At 52.7% G+C, this 21770-nt stretch overlaps 1 protein-coding gene and 1 long non-coding RNA gene across 5 annotated transcripts in view; one reads left to right on the top strand and one right to left on the bottom strand.

The window, feature by feature from the left end:
- Nucleotides 1-21770, bottom strand: part of SLC1A7 (solute carrier family 1 member 7) — a 55093-nt gene that overhangs the window by 12175 nt on the left and 21148 nt on the right. For 2 of the 4 annotated variants that reach the window (XM_065522335.1, XM_005543333.4), the window contains exons 3-5: nucleotides 14874-15089; nucleotides 6102-6144; nucleotides 3710-3932 (exon numbers count right to left, since the gene is read on the bottom strand). In XM_065522335.1, coding sequence (XP_065378407.1) covers nucleotides 3710-3932; nucleotides 6102-6144; nucleotides 14874-15089 — 482 coding nt within the window. Of the gene's footprint in view, nucleotides 1-3709; nucleotides 3933-5579; nucleotides 5815-6101; nucleotides 6145-14873; nucleotides 15090-21770 lie in introns of those variants that run through there. The other 2 variants (XM_065522334.1, XM_045370840.2) reach the window with 2 other exon arrangements.
- Nucleotides 16103-18603, top strand: LOC135968776 (uncharacterized). Its single transcript, XR_010583741.1, has 2 exons — nucleotides 16103-16220; nucleotides 18383-18603. It is a non-coding gene; the product is annotated as an uncharacterized lncRNA (long non-coding RNA).

Below are 21770 nucleotides of genomic sequence, written 5' to 3'. Positions count from 1 at the left end.
CACTCACACCCTGCCTCTGTACACTCACACGCACTGCCTCAATACACACACACGCCCCACCTCGGTACACACACACGCCCCACCTCGGTACACTCACATGCCCCGCCTCAGTATACTCACCCCACCTCAGTACACGCACACTGCCTCAGGCTCACACACCCCGTCTCGGTACACACACACGCCGCTTGTACACTCACAAAACCTGCCTTGCTACATTCACACACCCTGCCTTGGTACACTCACACACCCCACCTCGGTACACTCACACTGCCTTGGTACACTCACACACACTGCCTTATTACACTCACACACCTTGCCTCGGTACCCTCACACTGCCTTGGCACACTTACACACTCTGCCTCGTTATACTCACACACCCTGCCTTGGTACACTCATACAGTCACACTGCCTTGGTACACTCACACACTCCACCTCGTTACACTTACACCGCCTCAGTACACTCACATATCCCACCTCGGTACACTCATCCCGCCTTGATGCACTTACACATCACCCTTTGCTACACTCAAACTGCCTTAGAACACTCAGACACCCTGCCTCGGTACACTCACATGGCCCACCTCAGTACACTCACACACCCCACCTCGGTACACACATACACACTGCTTCGGTACACTCACACATACTGCCTCAGTACGCTCACACACACCACCTCAGTACACTGACTCTGCTTTGGTACACTCATACCGCCTCAGTACACTCACATAACTGGCCTTGGTACACTCACACATACCGCCTTGGTATACTCACATTGCCTTGGTACACTCACACAACTTTCTTCGGTACAGTCACACAACCTGCCTCAGTACACTCAAACACCCTGCCTCAGTACACTCACACACCCTGCCTTGGTACCCTCACACCACCTTGGTACACTTACACACTCCACCTCATTACACTCACATACACTGCCTCAGTACACCTACACCACCTTGATACACTCACTCTGCCTCATTACATTCACACTGCCTTGGTACACTCACACACCCTGCCTCGGTACACTTACCCAACCTCGATGCACTCACACACCACTTCTCATTACACTCACACTGCCTCGAAACACATCCCCTGCCTTGGTACACTCACACAACCTGCCTCAGTACACTCACACACCCCTACTCACCCCTCCCTCGATGCACTCACACACCTCGCCTCGGTACACTCAACTGCCTCGGTACACTCACTCACACCACCTTGGTATACTCACACACCTCGCCTTGATACACTCACACACCCCGCCATTATACCCTCACTTTGCCTTGGTACACTGACACATACCACCTCAGTACACTCATAACCATTGCCTCTGTATACTCACACTGCCCCAGTACACTCACACCACCTTGGTACACTCATATACCTTGCCTCGGTACACTAACACCACCTCGGTACACTCACACACTCCACCTTGGTACACTCACACACATTGCCTCGGTACACTCAACTGCCTTGGTACACTCACACACACCACCTCGGTACACTCACACACCTCCTCGTTACACTCACACACCTCACCTTGGCATACACCCTGTCTCAGTACACACACACACTGCCACAGTACACTTACCCTACCTCAGTACACTCACATATCCTGCCTCAGTACACTCACACACACCACCTCGGTACACTCGCACCACCTTGGTACACTCACACACCCCAACTCAGTACACTCAGAAACCATGCCTCTGTACATTCACACACCTCACCACCTCGTTATACTCACACCATCTCAGTACATTCACACACCCCGTCTGAGTACACTCACACACCTTGTCTCAGTACACTCACACTGCCTTGATACACACACATCCTGCCTCGGTACACTCACACACCCCTGCCTTGGTACACTCACATACACCACCTCAGCACACTCATACACCCCACCTCAGAACACTCATACATCCACACACACCCACACACACCACCTTGTACACTCACACACACTGCCTCAGTATACTCACACAACCCACCTTGGTATACTCACACAACCTGCCTTGCTACACTCACACACACTTCCTCGGTATGCTCACACACCTGACCTTGGTACACTCACACACACCACCTTGGAACACATACACACCCCGCCTGGGTACACTCACACGCCCGCCACAGTACACTCACACTCTTTGTCTTGGTACACTCACACGTCCCGCCTTGGTACACTCACATTCTTTGTCTTGGTACACTCACATGTCCCACCTTGGTACACTCACACTCTTTATCTTGGTACACTCACACACCCCGCCTCGGTACCCTCATATGCCCCACCTTGGTACACTCACACAAATGTTCATGGATGCACGGACAGTTACACATGCGCAGTGAACACTCAGTAAGTTAAGTCCAGGGGTCTCCTGTTCTTTTGCTCTGCCAGTAGATGCCCTTTTCTTGTGCTCCTGGCCCTGAGAAAGGCTGCGTTTGGGGACTGCTTGTCAGATGTGCTGAAAGGCACTTTCAGACGTTGTCGTTTCACACACTTGGCTCACTGAGGCCCTGGCCCCTCTTCACGCCTGGCATTTTGGCCCAGATGAGAAGAGCTCCATTACCCATTGTCATCCAGCCACCCACCCATCTCCCCACCAGGTCTGCTGAGTGCCTGCTCTGGCCATGGCAGCAGTGGGCTCTGGGGTGGATGGCGAGAAGCCCATCTGCCTGTGCGGGGCTGGTAGTGGCTGTGCAGACAGCAAGCAATGGCATCCTCACAATCTAGTCTAGTGCTTACGGAATAACCAGGCAGTGTAGCCTGGGGCACTTGGCCTAGTCTGGGGAGGGCTCTCCTGAGAGCATGGCGCTTGTGGGGAGCACCCTGAAGATAACAAACGTGGAGGGGGAGTGGCAAAAGCAGTCGGGCTGAGGGAGGCAGTGGCTGTGAGTGGCGGGGCTGTGCTGAGAGGAGAACACGGGCCAGTCTCACAGGGCTCTTCAGCTGGCACTAGGGGTTCAGTCCCTTTCCAGGGCAATGGGCAGAGCACGATCAGACTTGTGACCTCCTGAATAGGAGACACCAGCAGGGACAGCCCTGAAAGCTTTCTAGGCAGCTTTCACCAGAACCAGGCAAGAGACCACACAGCCTTGACCCAGGCAGTGATGCCGAGTAGAGGGAAACACGTGGCTTGGAGGGGACCCTGGGGGCAGACCCGACAGGATGCAAAAGTGGGGGCCAAGGCAGAGGATGAGGTAGAAAGTCACTCCCGGAGTTTTTGCATGAATGAGGAGGACGGTGAGGTCTTTTCCTTGACAAGAAAACCCAGTGGAGGAGTCGGGGATGGCAGGCAGGACATCTCCACAGGCTTTTTGGGGTCTGAAGCTTGTATAATTTGGGACCCCTCTTTAAGAAAAATAACACAAAATTTAAAAACCAAGGTGCGGGCCTTCAAGTAGCTTGCATAGGCGAGGGACTTGGCATCCCAGAGGAGGGCAGCAAAGGGAAGGGTGTGGCAGGGATGCCAGCTGTGGGCCTAAGAAATGGCCCAGACAGGCCTGAGCGGGAGGTGCCAGGGAGAAGCCTCTGGGGTGGGGTGGGGAGGTGCGGGATTTAAATAAACAGGGCTGATCAATGTTTACAGTTTTTCACAGTAAACCTCTCTAGCATTCTCCCCAGACCTCAGTAAGAGGTGGAGGAGCAGGCTGCTGGGAGGGGCTGGGGGCCCGGCTCCATGGCACCACTCGGCAGGTGGGCAGCACGTACCCATGGTGGCGGAGAAGAAGACGATGCCCAGCACGTTCATGCCATCGCTGGTGCCCGGCTCCGACTTGTAAATGACCTCAGGCGGTGGGGTCAGGTCCAGGGCGAAGTTCTGCACACGAGAGCCATTCTCCTCCTGGACCCCGTAGATGAGGATTCGCCGAGGAGGGGCCTCCTCTGGTGCCACCTTGGGGGACTTGACAACTGGGGTGGTCTTGGTGCGGTACTGGTGGGTGACACCCCACCCAGAGAGAAGTCAGGGCCAAGGGTTGTTATTAATATTAACGACAAGAATAATAGCATCTTGAAGGCACATTTGTATCCACTCCTATCCTATTTGATTGACAGTAACCCTGTGAAGCAGGCAGAGCAGGGATTGCTATTGATATTTTATCCAAAGAGAGCTGCAACTCCTTCCTCTACAACCACACCACCCAGCCACGCTGCCTCCTGCCTTCATTCCTCTTCTCCCTTCTACACCTCATCACCCCATCTGAGTCCCTCTTAACTGCCCACCCAGCCCCTTATCCACCCAGGTAACCCTTCCTCCGCCCATCTGTCCCCTCCCAATCATCCAATATCAATCCACCTGGTGGCCCACTGGCCCTGCCGCCCACCAGGTGGAAACTTGGACCTTCTCTTTGAAGAAGCATAGCCTGCCCCAAGCCTTGTTGATGAGATGAAGCCCATGCACGAGAAAATGACCCTCCTGAGCCACGTACCTTTCCCTCTCTGCCCCCAGAGCATTCATGGGTCTCACTCCCTCATCCCTCAGGTACTGGGAGCCCAACAAGGGAGCTTCCTCTCCCCTCAGACATCACTGCATCGATAAGACCAACCACCCAGGAAACATATGAGACCTGAAGTCTCTGCTTCCTTTTCCTCCTCTGTAAAATGGATCATGATAGCATCTACCACATGAGATGAAATGAGACGATGTATATAAAGTGCTTACAACAGTTCCTGGCACATGTTAAGCCCCATGGAAGCATTACTGCTACCATTATCATCATCATCATCATCATCATTATCATCATCATCATCATCATCCTGTTGAACACTCTGTGCTGGTTGCTGGAGATACACAATGAACCTGACATGATTTCTGCCTTGGGGAGGGAGTGACTAATTGGCTGAAAGAGATAGACAGCTTCACGAAGAAGGGGACATTTGACTTGAGTCCTGAAGGGTGGGTAGGAGTTTGCCAAAAGAAAAAGGGCATTCCAGATAGTTACAAAGTAGAGCAACATTGTTTCTCTTTATCTCTCATACCCTCAATGATTCCCAGTCACAATAGAAACTCCCTAGCTTAGGATTTGGTCCCCTTCACAATCTGGTTTATTTCATACATGTCAGGAGAGACGCAGCGACTTGCCGAAGCTTTCACAGCTCCCTATTCAGAAGCCTCCTCTCTACCCCTCAGCCACTTCCTTGTGTCCCCAGGCTCAACGTAGGGCCCAGCCCAGGAAAGGGGTTCAGGAAACTCTGGATTTAACCAACAGCTGACAATTTAGAAAGGGAAACAGAATTGGAAATTATTCAAAGGGCAGGCAAAGACTGATGCACAAGGACATTCACCACAATTTCAACAAAGGAAAAACTTTGAAAACAACCTAAGGGAACACTGAAAGGGGGAATGGGAAATAAATGGCAGCCTAGCCTTATTAAAGGCCATTATAGTACCACTAAACAGTATACTTTTAAGAAATATTTCATATCCGGGCAAAATGCTCATGATATAATGGAAGTGAAAAACAGCAAGATGAAAACTGTATATGCACTATGATTATAATATTATTTAAAAATATATAGAGGAAAAAGACTAGAAATACACCGTCTGCTACCAGGGACTATGTACTAGAACTACAGATGATTTTTATTTTCTACTTTATATTGTTTAGTATTTTCCTAATTTTCTACAGTGAACATCATTATTATTCTCATTGGGGGGAAATGATTACTTTAAAAGGAAAGAGAAGACAGGCTAAGAAGATAGGCCTGGGTTTACCTACTGGCTTTGTTATTTACTAGTGGTATAACCTTGGGCAAATCACTGAATCCTCGGAGCCTCAGTTTCCTCATCAGGAAGTGGGGCTAGTGCCGAGTTACTGTGAGGATGGGCGAGAGGGTGTATGTGTAAGCAGAGCAGGCACTCAGTGAAGGCTTCTCTCCACCCCCACACTTTTTCATCATGAAAAATGGAACCCAGGACAGGGATGTGGCCATGGGGGGCTCTAAGGATCCCCAACGTGCCCTCCCCTCTAGCATCCCACCTCCAGGAGACAGCGTGACTGACCAGCACACCTGTCACGTCCCAACCATGCCACTAGCCCTGCTGCCTGCCCTCCTGCCGGCTGCCCCTTCCCTCCCCTCCACCGCCCATGGACTCACTCACCTGTTTGAATGTGGCTTCTACTAGGTTGGCTGGGAACATGTTCCTGGGAAGAGAATCAGCAATTGAAAAATTCCAGAGCCCAGGACAGGAGGGCCCTGGGGGTCGTGTCCTTGGGGTAATCTGAACATCTCCCTTGGTGGTCAGGCCTTCCTCAGGCCAGCCTCCTCTGAGGTCTCATCCCCTACATCATGGACACTCCACACCACCAGCACCTGCCGCCCCCAGACTGTGCCACATACTTTCCAGAGCCAGGCATTTGTCTACACTGTTCCCTCTGCCTGGAATGCCCTGCCTGCCTCTCTTGTCTGGTGAACTCCTCAAATCTACCACAGATCAAGCACCTCTTCCTCTGTCCAGCCCTCCCTGACTGCCCCACAAGACCCTGTGGCCCTTCTGTGTGTGGGTCACTGCCACTCCGCCACACCACCGTGCGGTCGCTGGCTCACCTGTCTGCCTCCCCCACATAGGGGCCGCCTTGCAGGTGGGACTTGGTTGTTCATGTCCTATCTGTGGGGCCCAACACGGGACCTCTCACACAGGGGGGCTCGTTATTCTTAGTAACATATTTTGTTATAAAGCTAAAGGTGGAGGAGTCTTTCCTACCAGATAAAAAAACTGTAAAGATATAACTGTCAAAACTGTGATACTGACACAGCAGTCAATGGAATAGTCCGTGTAAGGGAAGCTGTAGCCCAGAAACAGAACCTAGCACATCTAAGTGTTTCATACTTGATAAAAGTTGTTTCACAAATCAGTGAGGAAATGAAGGATTCTTTATAGAATACTGTGTAGCTGACCAACTGTTTGGAAAAATAGATGTCAGATCCTTACACCAAAATGAATTCCAAATGATTTAAAGAAATAAATAATTCCTTGAAAAATGAAACCAGCTGGGCATGGTGGTTCACGCCTGTAATCCCAGCACTTTGGGAGGCCAAGGCAGGCAAATCACCTGAGGTCAGGAGTTTGAGACCAGCCTGGCCAATATGGCGAAACCCCATCTCTACTAAAACATACAATAATTAGCTGAGTGTGATGGTGCTTGCTGTAGTCTCAGCTACTCAAGAGGCTGAGGCAGGAGAATTGCTTGAACCCGGGAGGTGGAGGTCGCAGGGAGCTGAGCTTACACCACTGCATTCCAGCCTGGGGACAGAGTGAGACTCTGTCAAAAAAAGAAAGAAAGAAAGAAAAAGAAACCATAAAAAGCTAAAAGAAATACAGGTTGAGATCTTATCAGGTCTCAGTATAGGAAATGACTCTCTAAGAACAAAATGAGCAATAAATCAATAGATTTTACTACATGAAAATAAAGAAATCCCGAAGCGCAACATAGCATCCTGGATTGGATCCTGCAACAGAGAAAAAGGACATTCGTGGAAAAACTGATGAAATCCAAACGAGATCCGTAACTTAGTTAATAGTGTTGAACCAATTTAATTTCTTAGTTTTGACAAATGTACCCTCGTTATGTAAGCCGCTAACATCAGGGGAGGCCGGGTGAAGGGCGTGTGGGATCTCTCTGTACGGTCTACAACTTTTCCGTAAACCTAAAACTAGGCTAAAATGCAAAGCTGAATGCTTGAGAAGCTCTCCAAGACATATTGCAATACAGCTAAAACCACAAAGCAAGTGACGAACTGGAGAGACTGCGTGACCAAGCACGACCATCTTAAATCTACTAAGAGCTTTTACAAATCTTGGCCTGGTTTCTACCTTCACTAGCTCCTCTCATCAGAATATCAGCTCCCTGGAGGGCGGAAACTCTGTGTTTGTTCACTGCTGTGTCTCCAGCCCCGGGAAGAGTTCCCAGCACATACCAAGCACTCGGTAAATATTTGCTGCGTAAACCAATAGACCACAAAAATCCGACAGGAAAATGATGGAAAGATACGACCAGGCAATTCGTGTTACAAAAGAAGGAAAGTCAATGGCCAAAAACGCTTTCTAAAATGTTTAGTTTCATCAACAAATTCAAGATATTTCCACCTGTCAAACTGACAAAGTATTTTTAAAACGACAGTGCACGGTGTGGGAGGTTTGGTGAGAGATGGGCACCCTCACGTGGTCCTGGCAGCAGCCTTTCTCTAAAAGCATTTATATCTTTGTCTTCACAGTCCCCTTCTAGGACTGTGTCCTGTGAGAAATGCCACCTCTGAGGTTAGCATCTGCTAAGAGGTTTCCGTTGCGTGCCTGCTCTTCCTCCAACCTGCGGCCCCACACTCACACTGCCTCCACCTGGGTTGCCTCCTACTCACTCTTGTCCTCAGTTCCTCTCTTCCCATCTTTCAAGACTCAGCTCACACACACATGGAGAACATGTGGAAGGTCATAAGAAGCCAAATGGAACTTGTACCTGTATAGACATTTATTTACAACTTCCTTTACAGTTACAATCATTTTAAATGTGGGCCCTGGCAGGGTTAGCTAGTTGCCTACACAGTCTCCATTGCCTACACAGCCCCATCCTTCCTTAATAGAAGTCCTGTTATATTGTGGGGACCAAATGGGACTGCCATCAAACCCTGATTCTCTTGCTAATGGGGTGGCCATCAAGAAGTGAGTGAAAGTTGTTGGGTGGTGATTCCTGGAAAACTCTTAAGGAGGTGCCCATTCAGCCAGGACCCTTTGGTCCATTCCGCCAACTTTCTTCTTTTATGCCTTGAACACGGAGATAATAGCTAAAGTTTGAGCAACCTTCGTGGACCATGAGACTCAGATGAAAGCCAGGTGCTAAGCATGGCACAGCACACGGGTGGGCGGGGCATGGGACCCTGGCGACTGCCAGCTGCCCACCTCCCATTTCTGGACTGCTCTTCAGGAGCAAATGCAAGCTTTTACCTTACTTAAGCCTCTGCTGATCTGGCAGCCAAAAGCAAGTCCTGACTAATGTGTTCTCATACTAATAACCAATGAATTTATCCTGCAGATTTTAATCAAGAATTATACCTTTGATTATTAAATGGGGAAATGTACATTTTCTTTTGGCTTTGAGCCTTCACGGGAAGACTTTTCTGCTTGTCCCATGAGGTCTGTGCTCCTGGTGGCAGCTACATAAAACACAGAACGTGCCTGGGGACATTAATAGCCATGCCTATCAAATATCCACACACTCTGCCCTGTGCCTCTCTGCACGTTTTCCAGGCAGAGCCAGAGTCCATCTCTCAGCTCCCCTCTTCCCCTGCTACTTGCAAATTCTCACCGAGATGCTTCCAAACCCACCCCTAATAACATGTCCCCAGACCAAGTCCTAAAGGTGGGAATTGTTCCTTCCCAAGCACAGCTCCTGGAAGCTTCTTCCAATCCTTGAGAGGGTAGTTGGGAGCTATAAATAGAGCCCAGTCATTACTTAATCTCTGTGGTGTTTTAATAAGATTGGAAAAAAAAAAAAAAGAGAGAAGGGGCCAGCCCTGCTTAGTGCTCTGCTTGGGTTTCTGTTTTGCGCGCTGCACTGGGAGCAGGCGCCAGCGTTCTGGAGCCCCCGCTGGAGCCCTGGAAAATGAATTCCTGTCTTGGCGGGTCATCCAGGGACATGGCCCATTGTGTTCCTCTGGAATCATCTTTGAGACATAGATGCAGATCTTTGCCCCTGAGGTGTGCCTTATGTCCCCACACAGTGGGCTCCCACTTTTCATTTGTCCCACTTGCCCTGGTTCTCAGTTCTCTGCCTGGTCATCTGTGTTTCTGTTCAGTCTTCAGTGCCTGGTAGACACCTGCTGTGGGCCCGGGCAAGGGTCAGGAGGCCCCTGGTCCCTCACTGCCAGTGTCCCCATCTCCTTCACAGCCTCTCAGAGCATCAGGAGTCACCGTCAGTGCACCCATTTGTCCGTCTGTCCTGAGATGGTGGGCAGCCCTGGGGTGGGGGCGTGAGGGGCACTTGTACTTGCTCCCCAGCTCCCAGCACAATGTCTTCACCCAGAGCAGCAGCTGAATACAGGGGGGCTGAATGGAACGGAAGTGACTGTGCCCCTCCCAGGGCACCCCATCCATGCCTCTGCTCACCTGTCCACTCCACCCTGCTCTAATCCATCCTTCCCAAACCCACCAGCTTCCCATTCCGAAAGCCTAACAGCCAGCCCCTCAACCTGGGCTTCCTGTCTTCAAGGTTGGACTCTGCCCAGCCCTCTCAACCTCATCTCCCAGAACCCTCCTCCAGAAGCTTCGGTTCACGCCCTGTAGCCTCTTCACTGGCTCATAGGCCTTTGTGTTTCAGAACCACAGAGCTAGATGGGAGCTTGAAAATCACTGGGGAAACTGAGGCCTGGAGCGGGGAACTGGCCTGCCCAGGGTCACACAGTGACTTATTATTGTCAGAGTGGAGATGAGGCCACAGGTCTCCTAGGTTCTGGTTTCCTGTCCCAGGACGCCTGTGTTCTCTCCCTGCAGCCCCACTCTCTGACCAAGAAACTGTGAGAGCGTAGGCCCAACACCCAGCTTTGCAGAACAACTTGCCTCAGGGTTGAGAGCGGGTGGGGTAGCGCTGGGGGGTAGGGGGTGCGGTTCTAAGCAGCAGGATCAATTTTCTGTTCTAAGCAGCAGGATCCATTTTCACCACGTGAAAAGCAACCCAAGAGCAGGAAACACTCTGGAACATTTGACTGTGGCATGTGTGTTTGATCCGAGCCCCACAGCCCCTGAGCAGGGGCAGGCAGTGGTGAGGCAGGCAGCACCGACACCTCCTTCCACCACGTGGAGAAGCCGTTCTGAATCATTAAGATCCAAGAAACCACGAATCACCACATCCTAGAAATAACAGATCTTAGAAACGAGGTTTCTTGAAGTTCCTCTTTCCTCGGTTTCCAGGATATCCACTCTCCCAGTTCTCCTCCTGTCTCTCTGCTTGCCGCTGCTCTGTCTGCTGTGCAAAGCCCACAGTGCAGCCGTGAGCCAAGGCCCCTCCTAGGCCTCTGCACCTGCTTGCTGGGCACGTTCTCCCTGGACCATTCCAGCTCCTCCTGGGGGTCAGACCCCAACGCCACTGATGACCTGAAACCCACATGTGCATTCAGCAAACTCTGTGCACCCACTCGGTGCCAGGTGCTGTTCTAGACTCCAGGATACAGCAGGGAACAGAGGTTAAAGAGCCAGGCTTCACAGGGCATGTTACATTCCAGTGGAGGTGGGAAGAAAAGAAACACATCGATGTGATCATGTTGGGTACTAAGAAAGGCTATGAGGAAAAGTGACGCAAGAGAAGACAACAGAGAGACAGAGCCTCAGAGGCCCCAGGAGAGGCGACACCCAGGAGAGATGTAAATGGAGTGAGGGAAGGAGCTGCATGCTTTCTGCTGGGAGGGCCATCCAGAGAGGCGGCAATGGCACCCAGATGGGAAGGACAGCGAGGCAGGTGGGGCTGGAGCCAGGGCAGGGAAGGGGAGAGTCGGGGCAGAGGTCAGAGGCTGACGTGTGTCAGCAAGTGCCTGTAAGCCGCAGTGCAGGCTACGATTTTGTTGCCATGTGCTGGGTTGAGAGCAGGTTTTGAAAAGGATGCCTGTAGCTGCAGTGCTGAGAACAGACCACAGGAAGCAGAGAGGAAGCGGAGGCCAGGCCGGACACCGGAGGGGCGGCAATGGCGGGAGTGGCAGGGGAGGTGGAAGGGCCATGGCTTGGGATTTCATTTTCAAGGTAAAATTTGCTGAGGAACTGGCTGCAGGGTATGAGAGAATGAGAGATGTCAGACCAAGATGGGCAGGGCGAGAAAAGGGCAGATTTATGAAAAAATCAAGAGTTGAACTTGGGCCTGTTAATTTTGAGATGCCTCTAGACACTTTATGTGAGAATCTGGAACTCAGGTGAGAGGTTTCCAGGCTGGAGACTGAATTCGGAAGTGCCAGAGTCCAGAAGGTGTTCAAAGCACTGGTACTGGATGAAGTCTCGCTGGCCAAGTAAGCACTCACAGAACAGACCCTGCCTGGATCTCTTTCTGGCTCCAGACTCTATAGGTGACAGCCACGCGATAGGAACAACATGGCAAGCATTTCATGATCCTTAGTTCATCACACACTCTAAAGGGTAAAAGAGAAGGTGAAGATTTTCCTGGAGTAATGAAGGCAGTGGTAGACTGATTGCATTGATGGCCTTGGTTTGTAGACTCCATTTCCCTTGTAACATTGTGGTCCCTTCCCACCTTGACTCTGGACTTGGCCACCTGACTTGCTTTGGCCAAGAGGATATTAGTGGACTTGCTGAAAGCAGAGGATTGAGAAACATTTGCATGTTTTGATTTCCTCTCTTGCTCCTCCACCTTTGTTATTAAAAAAAATGCCTGGGCTAGCTCTCTCCTGGAATCCTGTCACCACCATGAAATAAATCTAGGCTGGCCTGCTGGAGTACAAAGACCACAAAGAGTGCAGCTGAATCATCTCAGCCAAGATTCCCCTAGACCAACTGTTCCCCAGTTGAGCCACCAGCTGCCTGCAGACATGCGAGTGAGCTCAGTCCAAATCAGCAGAACTTTCCAGCTGACCTGTAGACTTGTGGCTGTCGTTTTAAGCTGATAAATGTTGGGTTGGTTTGTTATGCAGCAGTAACTAGCTGATACAGGGAATGAGAGTTTCTTTAGAGAGCGGGTGGGAGCCTGTGTATGGGCATCTATCCCCACGGGGGAGGAAAGGAATGCTTCTCCACAACCTCAAGCCAAGAGAACTGTTCAGAGACCTTGGCTTGAGTCTCTTAGGATTTGAGGAATGTAGGGGCTGGTGCCTGACTCATGTCCAAAGGTCCTGGGAAAGGCCAGCACTTCCAATAGGGCTGTGTATGCTTCCCATGGGCCAGATATGACCCAACAGGGTCACCCAGGGGGTGAGGTGACCCCAGTAGAGGAGTCAACCAGAGCCCCAGTCTAGGGAGGACATTGTAAGTAGCCAGATGGAATAGACTGCCTGAGTCCAGGGGACAGCAGGTGAGAGATGCAAGAGAGAGAAGAGGCTCCAGAGAACCCGCAGAAGTACTCTTGGAGAGACATGACCAGGGAGCACCTGCTCCAGCTCACCCCACTCCCAGTCTGGGCAACCCGTCCTGGCCAACTCCCTCACCTCTCACCAGGGAGCAGGCAGAGCAGGAAAGAGAAACGAACTCACCACGACCCTCTTCACACTGCAGCTTTCCCAGTCTGAGTCAGATCCAAAAGACTAGGACAGGGTTAAACTGCATGAGTTTGGGGTGTTAATGTTAGGCCTAGACTTCTTAGATCTGAAATTGATCGGAAAGTGAGAAGTCCTAGAAGGAGTTCCCTGAGCGGGTTTAGTGGGGTAGCCTGTGGAGCCCAGCAGACCATTCCTGGGTGGGGCTTCCCAGGCTCCATCCCAGTCCCTGCTCTCTCACCACCTGTCCTGCAAGAGTCCCTCTGCCACTAGGGTTGCACCTAACACCTCTCCCTGGTGATTTCCAAACCTCTGTCTCCAGCTTAGACTCCTCCATGAGAGTCACAACCACTGGCCAACCATCAGTGGACACCTACCCCAGGATGCCTGCTCCTGCTGCAGACCATCCATCACTTGGTGACCACACCACCATCCACCTGGATGCATGGGCCAGAAACCTTCATGCTGGGTGATCAGCAGACCTCACCTCCGTCTCACCCGCCTCCTGCTGAGGGTCCCTCCTGAGCAGCCCTGCCATCTGCCTCTTTTTCCATCCCCAGTGCCACCACTTGGCTCTGTCCCTGGCTCTGCCTTCCCCTCCAACCTCTCCCACAACTCTGACCCCTGGTCAGAGTGAATCTTCTGAATTGGATCATGTCACTCCTTTGTGTAAAACCCATTTCCTGTGGCCTTTAGGATAAAACTTAACTTTTGGCCTGGTTCACGGTGCCCTTTGAGGTCCGTCCCCACCTGGATTCTCCCGCAGGAGTTTCTGCCCGCCTCTCACCCCTTCTGCTCTGTCACACTGATTGTGCGATGCCTTCTCCCCCACACGGTTCCCTGCAGCTCAGGACCTTTGCACAGCTGTCGCCCCCGGGCCTGCCCTCCCTGCCTCCCCATCTTCCCCTCCCTTAGAAGGGCGGTGGCTTCCTGCTCTCAGCGGCAGCCCCAGCTTCCCCATTGCAGCCCCAGGCCCCCACGTTGTCCCTGTCTGCTCCAGGGTCTGACCACTCCTGCAGGGCAAGGGCTGGCTCTGAGTCCCCTGGTCCAGGGCCTGGCACAGAGCTCCACTGGTGAGGGAGTGAATGCATGAAGGAGAGGAGCAGGGGTGGCCTGCAGGGGACCCGGGGAGAGGGAGTGGAAGGTGGCTGTGCCGCTGGGTCTGCAGTGCTTCCCTGGAGAGGGAGCCTAGGTCTGAGAAGCAACGTCAGCTGTACTGCCGTGGCTAGCGGGTGGCACTGCAGGGCAAACGGCACCATCCTTGGAGTCAGACAGGCCTAGGTTGAATCCTGTCTCCACTACCTACCTACCGGTGACTCTGGAAAAGTCATGGCACCTTTTTGAGCCCCATTTCCTCATCTGTGAAAAGAGGACCAATAAAGAAAGGGAGGGGCCAACAACTGCCAGCCTCCCATCCTACAGGCTGGGCATCAGCAAATGCTCACAGACGCCTGCTCTGCACCCAGCCACAGGCAGAGAGGGGCAGACCCTGTCTTGCCTGCAAGGTGCTTCCAGCCTGGTGGGGCAGACGCTGCAGCATGATCTCCGTGGGCAGCCCGGAGCTCAACCCCCTAGGGTGATCACGGCCTCCGTGATCACCCCCATCCCTACACCCCGTCCTGGCCTCTGGGGACCCTGGCAGGGCAGGCTTGGGCCTGGCGTTCCCGAGCGGGGTGTGGGTGGCAATGGTTACCGGATGAGGTCCAGCAGGGCATCGGCTGAGCTCATGATGGGCTTCCCACTCTGCTCCGTGGTCTCCTTCTGGGCCGCGCCGCCTGGGTGGATGATGGAGACCATGAAGATGCCCACGATGACAGCCATGAAGGTGGTCCACAGGTAGTACGCCACGGTAAGGACGCCCAGGCGGCTGGAGGTCTTGGCATCCAGGGAGGCAAGTCCGGACATCAAGCTGGGAGGGCAAGGGGGTCAGGGGCTGTGGTGGGGAGGCCAGGGCCTGGCTGGGCACTCATTGCTCACTCGGCCCCTCCTGGCTATGCCCAACTGCCTCACAGTGCTCCAGGAAACCCCGTTCCTTCAACAATCCAGTCCTGTGCTCCTTCCAGCCTCTCTTTCTGCTCTGCCTTCTGCCCCATGCCCTGGGGTGCAGGCCCCGCGCCTTGAGACCTCTGCACCTGCCGTTTCCCATGCTTGATGTCCTCTTAGAAGCTTCCTTCACTCTCCTAACGCCTGCCCACCAGGCAGGATCAAGCTCGGGCTACCTCTGAGGTCTACCTGCCTCTCCCCCAAAGTGAGGAGCCCATTCCAGGACTCCCACAGCCGCTGGTTGCTCCATCAGGACCCTGCCTGTCTGTCTGTGAAAGGAGGGACGGGTCTGACTTCCCTGTGGGTCCTGAGAGGACGGCACTGCAGGCGGTTCCTGCAGGCCCCTGGACCAGCTAATGAGGGAGTGAGTGAGAGCGCTGGGCTGGGGACTGGTGACCCGGGTCCTAGTCCCAGCTCTGCCAACTGGCTGTGTGGCCTCAGCAAGCAAGTCACTCCCCCATCTTTGGGCCTTAGGATCTCCATCTGTAAAATGAGGCCATCTTGGGTTTGTGCCTGGGCCCAGGTTCCCTGTCATAGGTGGCTGTGTTGAGAGGGCTGTGGGTCTCTCTCCTCTCGGCTCCTCTCCACCCCCAGCCACCCTGGCCTGGGTCTCTGCCTGCCAGTGCAGGTCAGCCCCGAAGTCCTGGAGCCCCGGAGCCCCAGAGCGACTCTTCTTGCAGCTGTTGTGGGGGTGTGGGATGGTGGGGGGCGGGGGGACGTGAGAGATTAATTAAGGAAATGCTTGTGCTTTGCTTTGTTGCCAAAAGGATTTTTCCCCAAAGCCCTTTCATTCTTTCAGATAAAGAAGTATTTGTCTGGTTTTAATCATGTAAACAAGAGCAGATAATCCCCAGCCACGCTCCTCTTATCATTAGATTCGGTGCAGCAGCATCCAGCCCCGGGCTGAGCGTGAACACCGGCCTCCTCCTGCAGCGGGAGCCACTGCCTGTGAGGGCCCTGCCCTGCCTGCTCGCTGGCACAATGGCTTACTCTTCTGGTAAGACAGAGTTTGAGCGTCCCCTTCTCCAGGAAGCCTTCTCTGACCACCAAGCTGAGTGAAGCCTCCTTCTCTGGTTCCACAGTCCTTGTGCCTCCCACTGTCCCTGTCCCCACCTCACTGAACTGTGAACTGTTTACCGGAAGCGCCTCCAGGGTTGTCCAGGTTCTGATTGAATGCTGGGTCTGCAGTTTGGAAGCAGACCTGCTGAGTGAAGGAGTGAATGAATGAATGAATGAATGAGTGTTTACAATCTCTGCTCATCCTCATCTGCCAGGATGCCATATGTTAGTGATGGGCTTAGGGTGGGTCTTAGACATAAATCCTGAAGGGCTCATAATGGGATTGTGCAGCCAGAGGAAATGGGGGCTGCCCTGCAATCATTATCCAAGAGAGATTATCCCAGTCAGGGTCGGCGCATCAACCCCAGGGCCAAACAGTCCTCCCACCATGACAGAACCCCCACAGTGGGGTCCAGCTGCCTCAGGCCACAGGGAAGCCATGTCCCCGAGAGCAGGCCCTGCCTGAGGTCATACAGGAGAGCAGTGCCCGGCTGGGCCAGAACTCAGGGCCAGACCCAGGCCTGTCCTCCTTCATTCATATGTGTTCAAACCTTTCTCACATGCCCACTGTGTGCCATGCCCTGTGCCCACAGGAAGAAATCAGAACCTGTCCTTGACCTCAAGGAGCTCCTAGTCTGCCAGGGAATGGGGAGGGAGATGGAAAGGGACACTGGGCCACAAGTGCACTCAAATGGTCCCTGGACTATGTGGGAGCATCAGAACCACAAGGGAAGGGGGGACAAGGAAATGCTGTCTTTATTCAGAGAAGAGGGAATCACTTCAAGCTAGGGAAGTCAAGAAGGGCTCCCTGGAGGAGGTGGCATTTGAGCTGGCTCTTGGAAATGGGAGAGGATTTGGAGATGGGGCAGACATGCCCAGCAGTGAGACAGCAGAAGGCAGAAGGGAGGCTGGAAAGTGTGAGACACCGTGCTGTTCGATGTGGCCTGAGCTTAGGTAATGTCTGAGGATTGGTGACAGATTGGTGATAGAAGGGATAGAGAAGATAGGCTGAGCTCAGGAATAGGGTGGCCTTGTGGCATTTAGCACAACTCAGGCGGCAGAATTTGCTGAATGTCTAGAACGGAGAACTAACAATTCCTTAGATTTGAGAAGATCAAAGTAAACATGGTGTACTGGGAGGGTCACTGAAGTAGTATTTGTAAGATCAAAAACCCGACCTAAGAACTCACCGATGCAGATTAGATAGAAAGGGATGGCACAGCAACCATCAGGAGGGGTCATGTCCCTGGAAGGATGATCCTAAATCAACGCTAAGTGGAAAAGCAAGTTACCAGATCGTTTGCATCTCTGCAGTGAGCCCTGGAACCTCCTGGGATGGAGGACCCCCTCTGGATTTGCGGTCTAGGCGCATAGACATGTCTGAGGGATTGCATGGAGTGGGGCGCAGGTGAGGACTGGATTTCAGAAAAGGATAAAAGCCCCTCAGAAGGCCCCTCCGGGGAAGAAGAAGCCTAACACAGGGGTGGCGCCAACTCAGGGACAGAATGAGATGTGGGAGGGAGTGTAAGTTCTAGACAGAGCGAGAGGGAGCCCTGACTGCACCCTGGGGCCCCCATTGGCTCTGGACAGGAGAGCACCCATGGACGAAATGGAGAGAATCCTGGGACCCAAGTCGTTCTGTGCTGGAGCCTCCCTCCCTCCCCACATATGGCGGAAGGGAGAGGTGAACAGCCGCGGGAACTGCTGGTGACAACTGGCAGCATAGGTCAGCCTCCCCCAGAGTGCCAGGGCCATGGCAGGTGAGGGCAGAGGCCAAGAAGAACGGGGGCTGGGCATGCAGAGGGCCTGGCTTCCACAGCCCTCACAGGCACAGAAAGGAGGTGTAAGGCCCTGCCCTTTGGCTTTTTGAGGAGTTCCTCCCTGCTGAGGCTCCTCAAGGTCCCAGGCTTCAGGACCAAGCTGTTAAAGGTGACTTTTCTGAGAACTTGCAGCTGGTGCCCAGTGGTGGTGGGAGACCAGGTCGCACGGACGGGCACGGAAACAAGCTAACTCTATAGGAAATGTAACCGTTATCTTTGGGTGTTATAAATAATTTTCATTTTGTTTTGAATAGTCCTTCACATTCTCTATTCTTTCTAGATTGAGCCCGTCTTCTTGTGTGATGGAGAAGACACCTCCCGGAGGACCCAGCAGCCTCAGAAGCCATCATCTCTCTGGGACTTTACTGTTCCCCAGACACCTGAACACCCAGCTCACTGGATCCTTCAACAACCTTCCGAGTGAGGCGCTGTGGAGTTCCACTGCGAGCCACATTTGTAATTTAGAATTTTCTAGTAGTCACATTAAAAAGTGAAAAGAAACAGGTGAAACTAGTTTTTTGGTGAAATTAAGTTTAATACATCATTTAACCTCGTTTATCCCAAATATTATCATTTCAATGTGTCATCAATATAAAAATTTTTAGGCCAGGAGCGGTGGCTCACGCCTATAATCCCAACACTTTGGGAGGCCTAGGTGGGTGGATCACCTAAGGTCAGGAGTTCAGGACCAGCCTGACCCACATGGTGAAATCCCATATCTACTAAAAATACAAAATTAGCTGGGTGTGGTGGCGCATGCCTGTAATCCTAGCTACTCGGGAGGCTGAGGCAGGAGAATCGTTTGAACCCGGGAGGCAGAGGTTGCAGTGAGCCGAGGCTGTGCTGTCGCACTCCAGCCTGAGCAACGAGAATGAAACTCCGTTTAAAAAAAAAAATTATACTACTTCAGGTTTTAAATTTTAACTTAAATTAATTAAATAAAATTAAAAGTTCAGTTCCTCAGTTGCACTGCCCGCATTTTGGGTCTCAGTAGCCTCCTCTGACTCATGGCTGTTGTATTGGACAGCCCAATACAATAGTTCTGAGTTACAGACGTGGAAAATGGAGCACAGGGAGGTGGAGGCAACTGGTGAGGCCCCCCAGTTGGTGAACCATAGCGTCAAGATTGGAACAGGGATTTCTGGTTCAGGACCTTGTGGCGTTCCCCCTCCCACAGTGCCTCTCTGTGGTACAGATCTGGTTTTACTCTGGTGGTGGGGGAAAAGATCTGGTTTGGGCTATGATTTTATTTTTTATTAATTCTTTGAGACAGGGTTTCACTCTGTTGCCTAGGCTGGGGCTCAGTGGCACGATCACGGCTCACTGCAGCCTTGACCTCCTAGGCTCAAACGATTCTCCCACCTCAGCCTCCCAAGTAACTGGGACTATAGGCACTCAACACCATGCCTGGCTAATTTTTTAAAATTTTTAGTAGAGATGGGGTCTCTTGATGATGCCCAATCTGGTCTTGAACTCCTGAGCCCAAATGATCTTCCTGTCTTGACCTCCCAAAGTGCTGGGATTACAGGTGTGAGCCACCCAGCCCAGCCAACTATGATTTTAATGTGATTCAGCCCATGTAAAGCCTTTTTAGTTCAATCTCAGCGTTCACAGCCTGCCTGTGGTAATGAGCCTCAGATTTGTGGTGGGGAGTTTCCCATTGTTGGAGGCATCCAAGTGGATCCTTGATGGCCACCTGTTGAGATACTGGATGGAGGCTTCCAGATAGAGTGGGGGGTTCCATGAGGATGACTTCAAACATTCCTTGTGGCTCTGTGATTTATGGTGAGGGGAGAATAGGCAACCACCTCTCTCCCACTCCAGGCTTGGCTGGGTGCTCCTGGGAGCACCTGAGGTGTTTGAGGGCCCCAGGGAAGAGCCTCTGGGAGTCTGGAGGCCTGGAACTCCCTCCTAAACCATCTGGCCACCACTCAGAGCCCAGGGATTGTGGATCAAGAGATTGCAGTGATTAGAGACATTAACCGGCAGAGGCAGTGGGGAGGCCCAGCCTGTCTCAATCTGGTAATTGTTCCCCTTGCAGGGGTGGGGGAAGGGAGGCGGTGGCTGCCAGGCTCCCCATGGAGGGAGAAAAAGGCCGCTGACTGACCCTCCCCTGGTTCTCCCAACCCCCAAGGTGGGACTCCTGACCCCATCTCACACTGGGAGGTGCTGAGCAGCTCTGCCATTTGCCAAGAGCTGGTTGCAAAGGTGAGGGATTAGAAACCACGCCCCAGGAAGTCGAAGTCGAAGTCGCACCTCCCTGCAGAGAGAGCCAAGAGAGCCTGCAGGCTGCCGGCTGCAGGGTGCCTCTCCCCCAGTTTTAAGTCCTCCAGTGACTCCCCATTGCCCTCCGCAACCATCCCAGCTCCTTCCCTGCCCTGGGTCCAGTGTGGCTGGGCCATTCTCCTCCTCGTCCACTCTGCTCCTGGAAGTACCTTTGCACCGGATTTTCCTCTCGCCTGGAACTCTCCATCATCCACCATCCCTTCCCTGACCCCAGCCCAATGTCCCCAACCCTGGGTCAGCTTAGACATCACTGCCTCTGGGAAGCCTTCCCTGACTGCAGTCATCTCACCCACTTCCCCAGGGCAACCTGTGCTTCCCAGTTTGTTACGGACCACCCTGCCAGTGGGCTCAACCCGAATCCCCAGGGCCTGACCCAGTGCCTGGCACAGGACGGGCTGGCAGGGAGTGCCGGGAGCCCAGTCCCCACCTGCTTCTCCTTTCCTGTCCTCTAGACGCAGCTCAGCTCTGAAGTCTCCACTTAGGCACCACCGCCCTCTGAAGGCCTCCCTGAACCCTTAGGCAAGACAAGGAAGCTCTCGTGAGTAAGCATCCCTCACTCGCTGGGAGACCTTGGGCATTTAACTGAGCCTTGGTGTGCCTCTGTTTCCACTGAGGATGAATGGGGATGATGCTGGTTTGCTGTGAGGTCGAACCTTGGTTTGGAGTGGCGCCTGGCATGTGATAAGTATGCACTGCATTTCAATTGTTAGAATTTCCTCTGTCGTCTGTGGCCACCTGCCCCAGCAGACTGGAACTTCTCCAACTTCCAACTGTGTACCTAGTTTGGCTCTAGGTCCTCAGAACCCAAGGTGTGGCACAGGCCTGGGTGCAGGGTTGCTGATGTGTGTGATGCTAAACCAGGGTGACATTCTAGATCAGACTTGAAAAGGACGGCTTGTGTGCCCTGGTGACTGAGCAGCCATTGAAGGTTTCCTGAAAACAGATCACCAGTACCAGCCTTGGTCCCCCTGATGGGCTTAAGGGAATGCCCGTGGCGTTGTGTGTCTGTGTGACATCGAGACAGTTAGCACCAGAAATCTGGGAAGAGATGGGAGCTTGGTGAAGGGACAAGGAGCCAAATGACTGTCCTGGGCAGTAGAAATGGGTGTCTAGAGGTGAGCCTCAGGACTCTGCTTTTGGCCCTCTCCTTTCTGGTCATTTTAATCAATGGCTTGGCCAAGGCCCCCGACAGCATGTGGAGCAGATTTGTAGAGGACAGGAAGCTGGGAGGAACAGCTAATGTGTTGGATGAGGGAGTTGGGAATCCAAGCAGACCCCAGCAGGCTGGGACCATGGGCCAATTCTGACACAATGAGCCTGAACACAGACATGTGTTGGGCCACACTTGGCTTCCACAGCTTGGAGTGCACAAACACCGGGGT

Source organism: Macaca fascicularis, chromosome 1 (assembly GCF_037993035.2).
Source record: "Macaca fascicularis isolate 582-1 chromosome 1, T2T-MFA8v1.1".
In the NCBI taxonomy this organism is placed as follows: domain Eukaryota; kingdom Metazoa; phylum Chordata; class Mammalia; order Primates; family Cercopithecidae; genus Macaca; species Macaca fascicularis.
The sequence above is the reverse complement of the archived record's forward strand: the minus strand, read 5'-3'. Positions and strand labels throughout refer to the sequence as shown.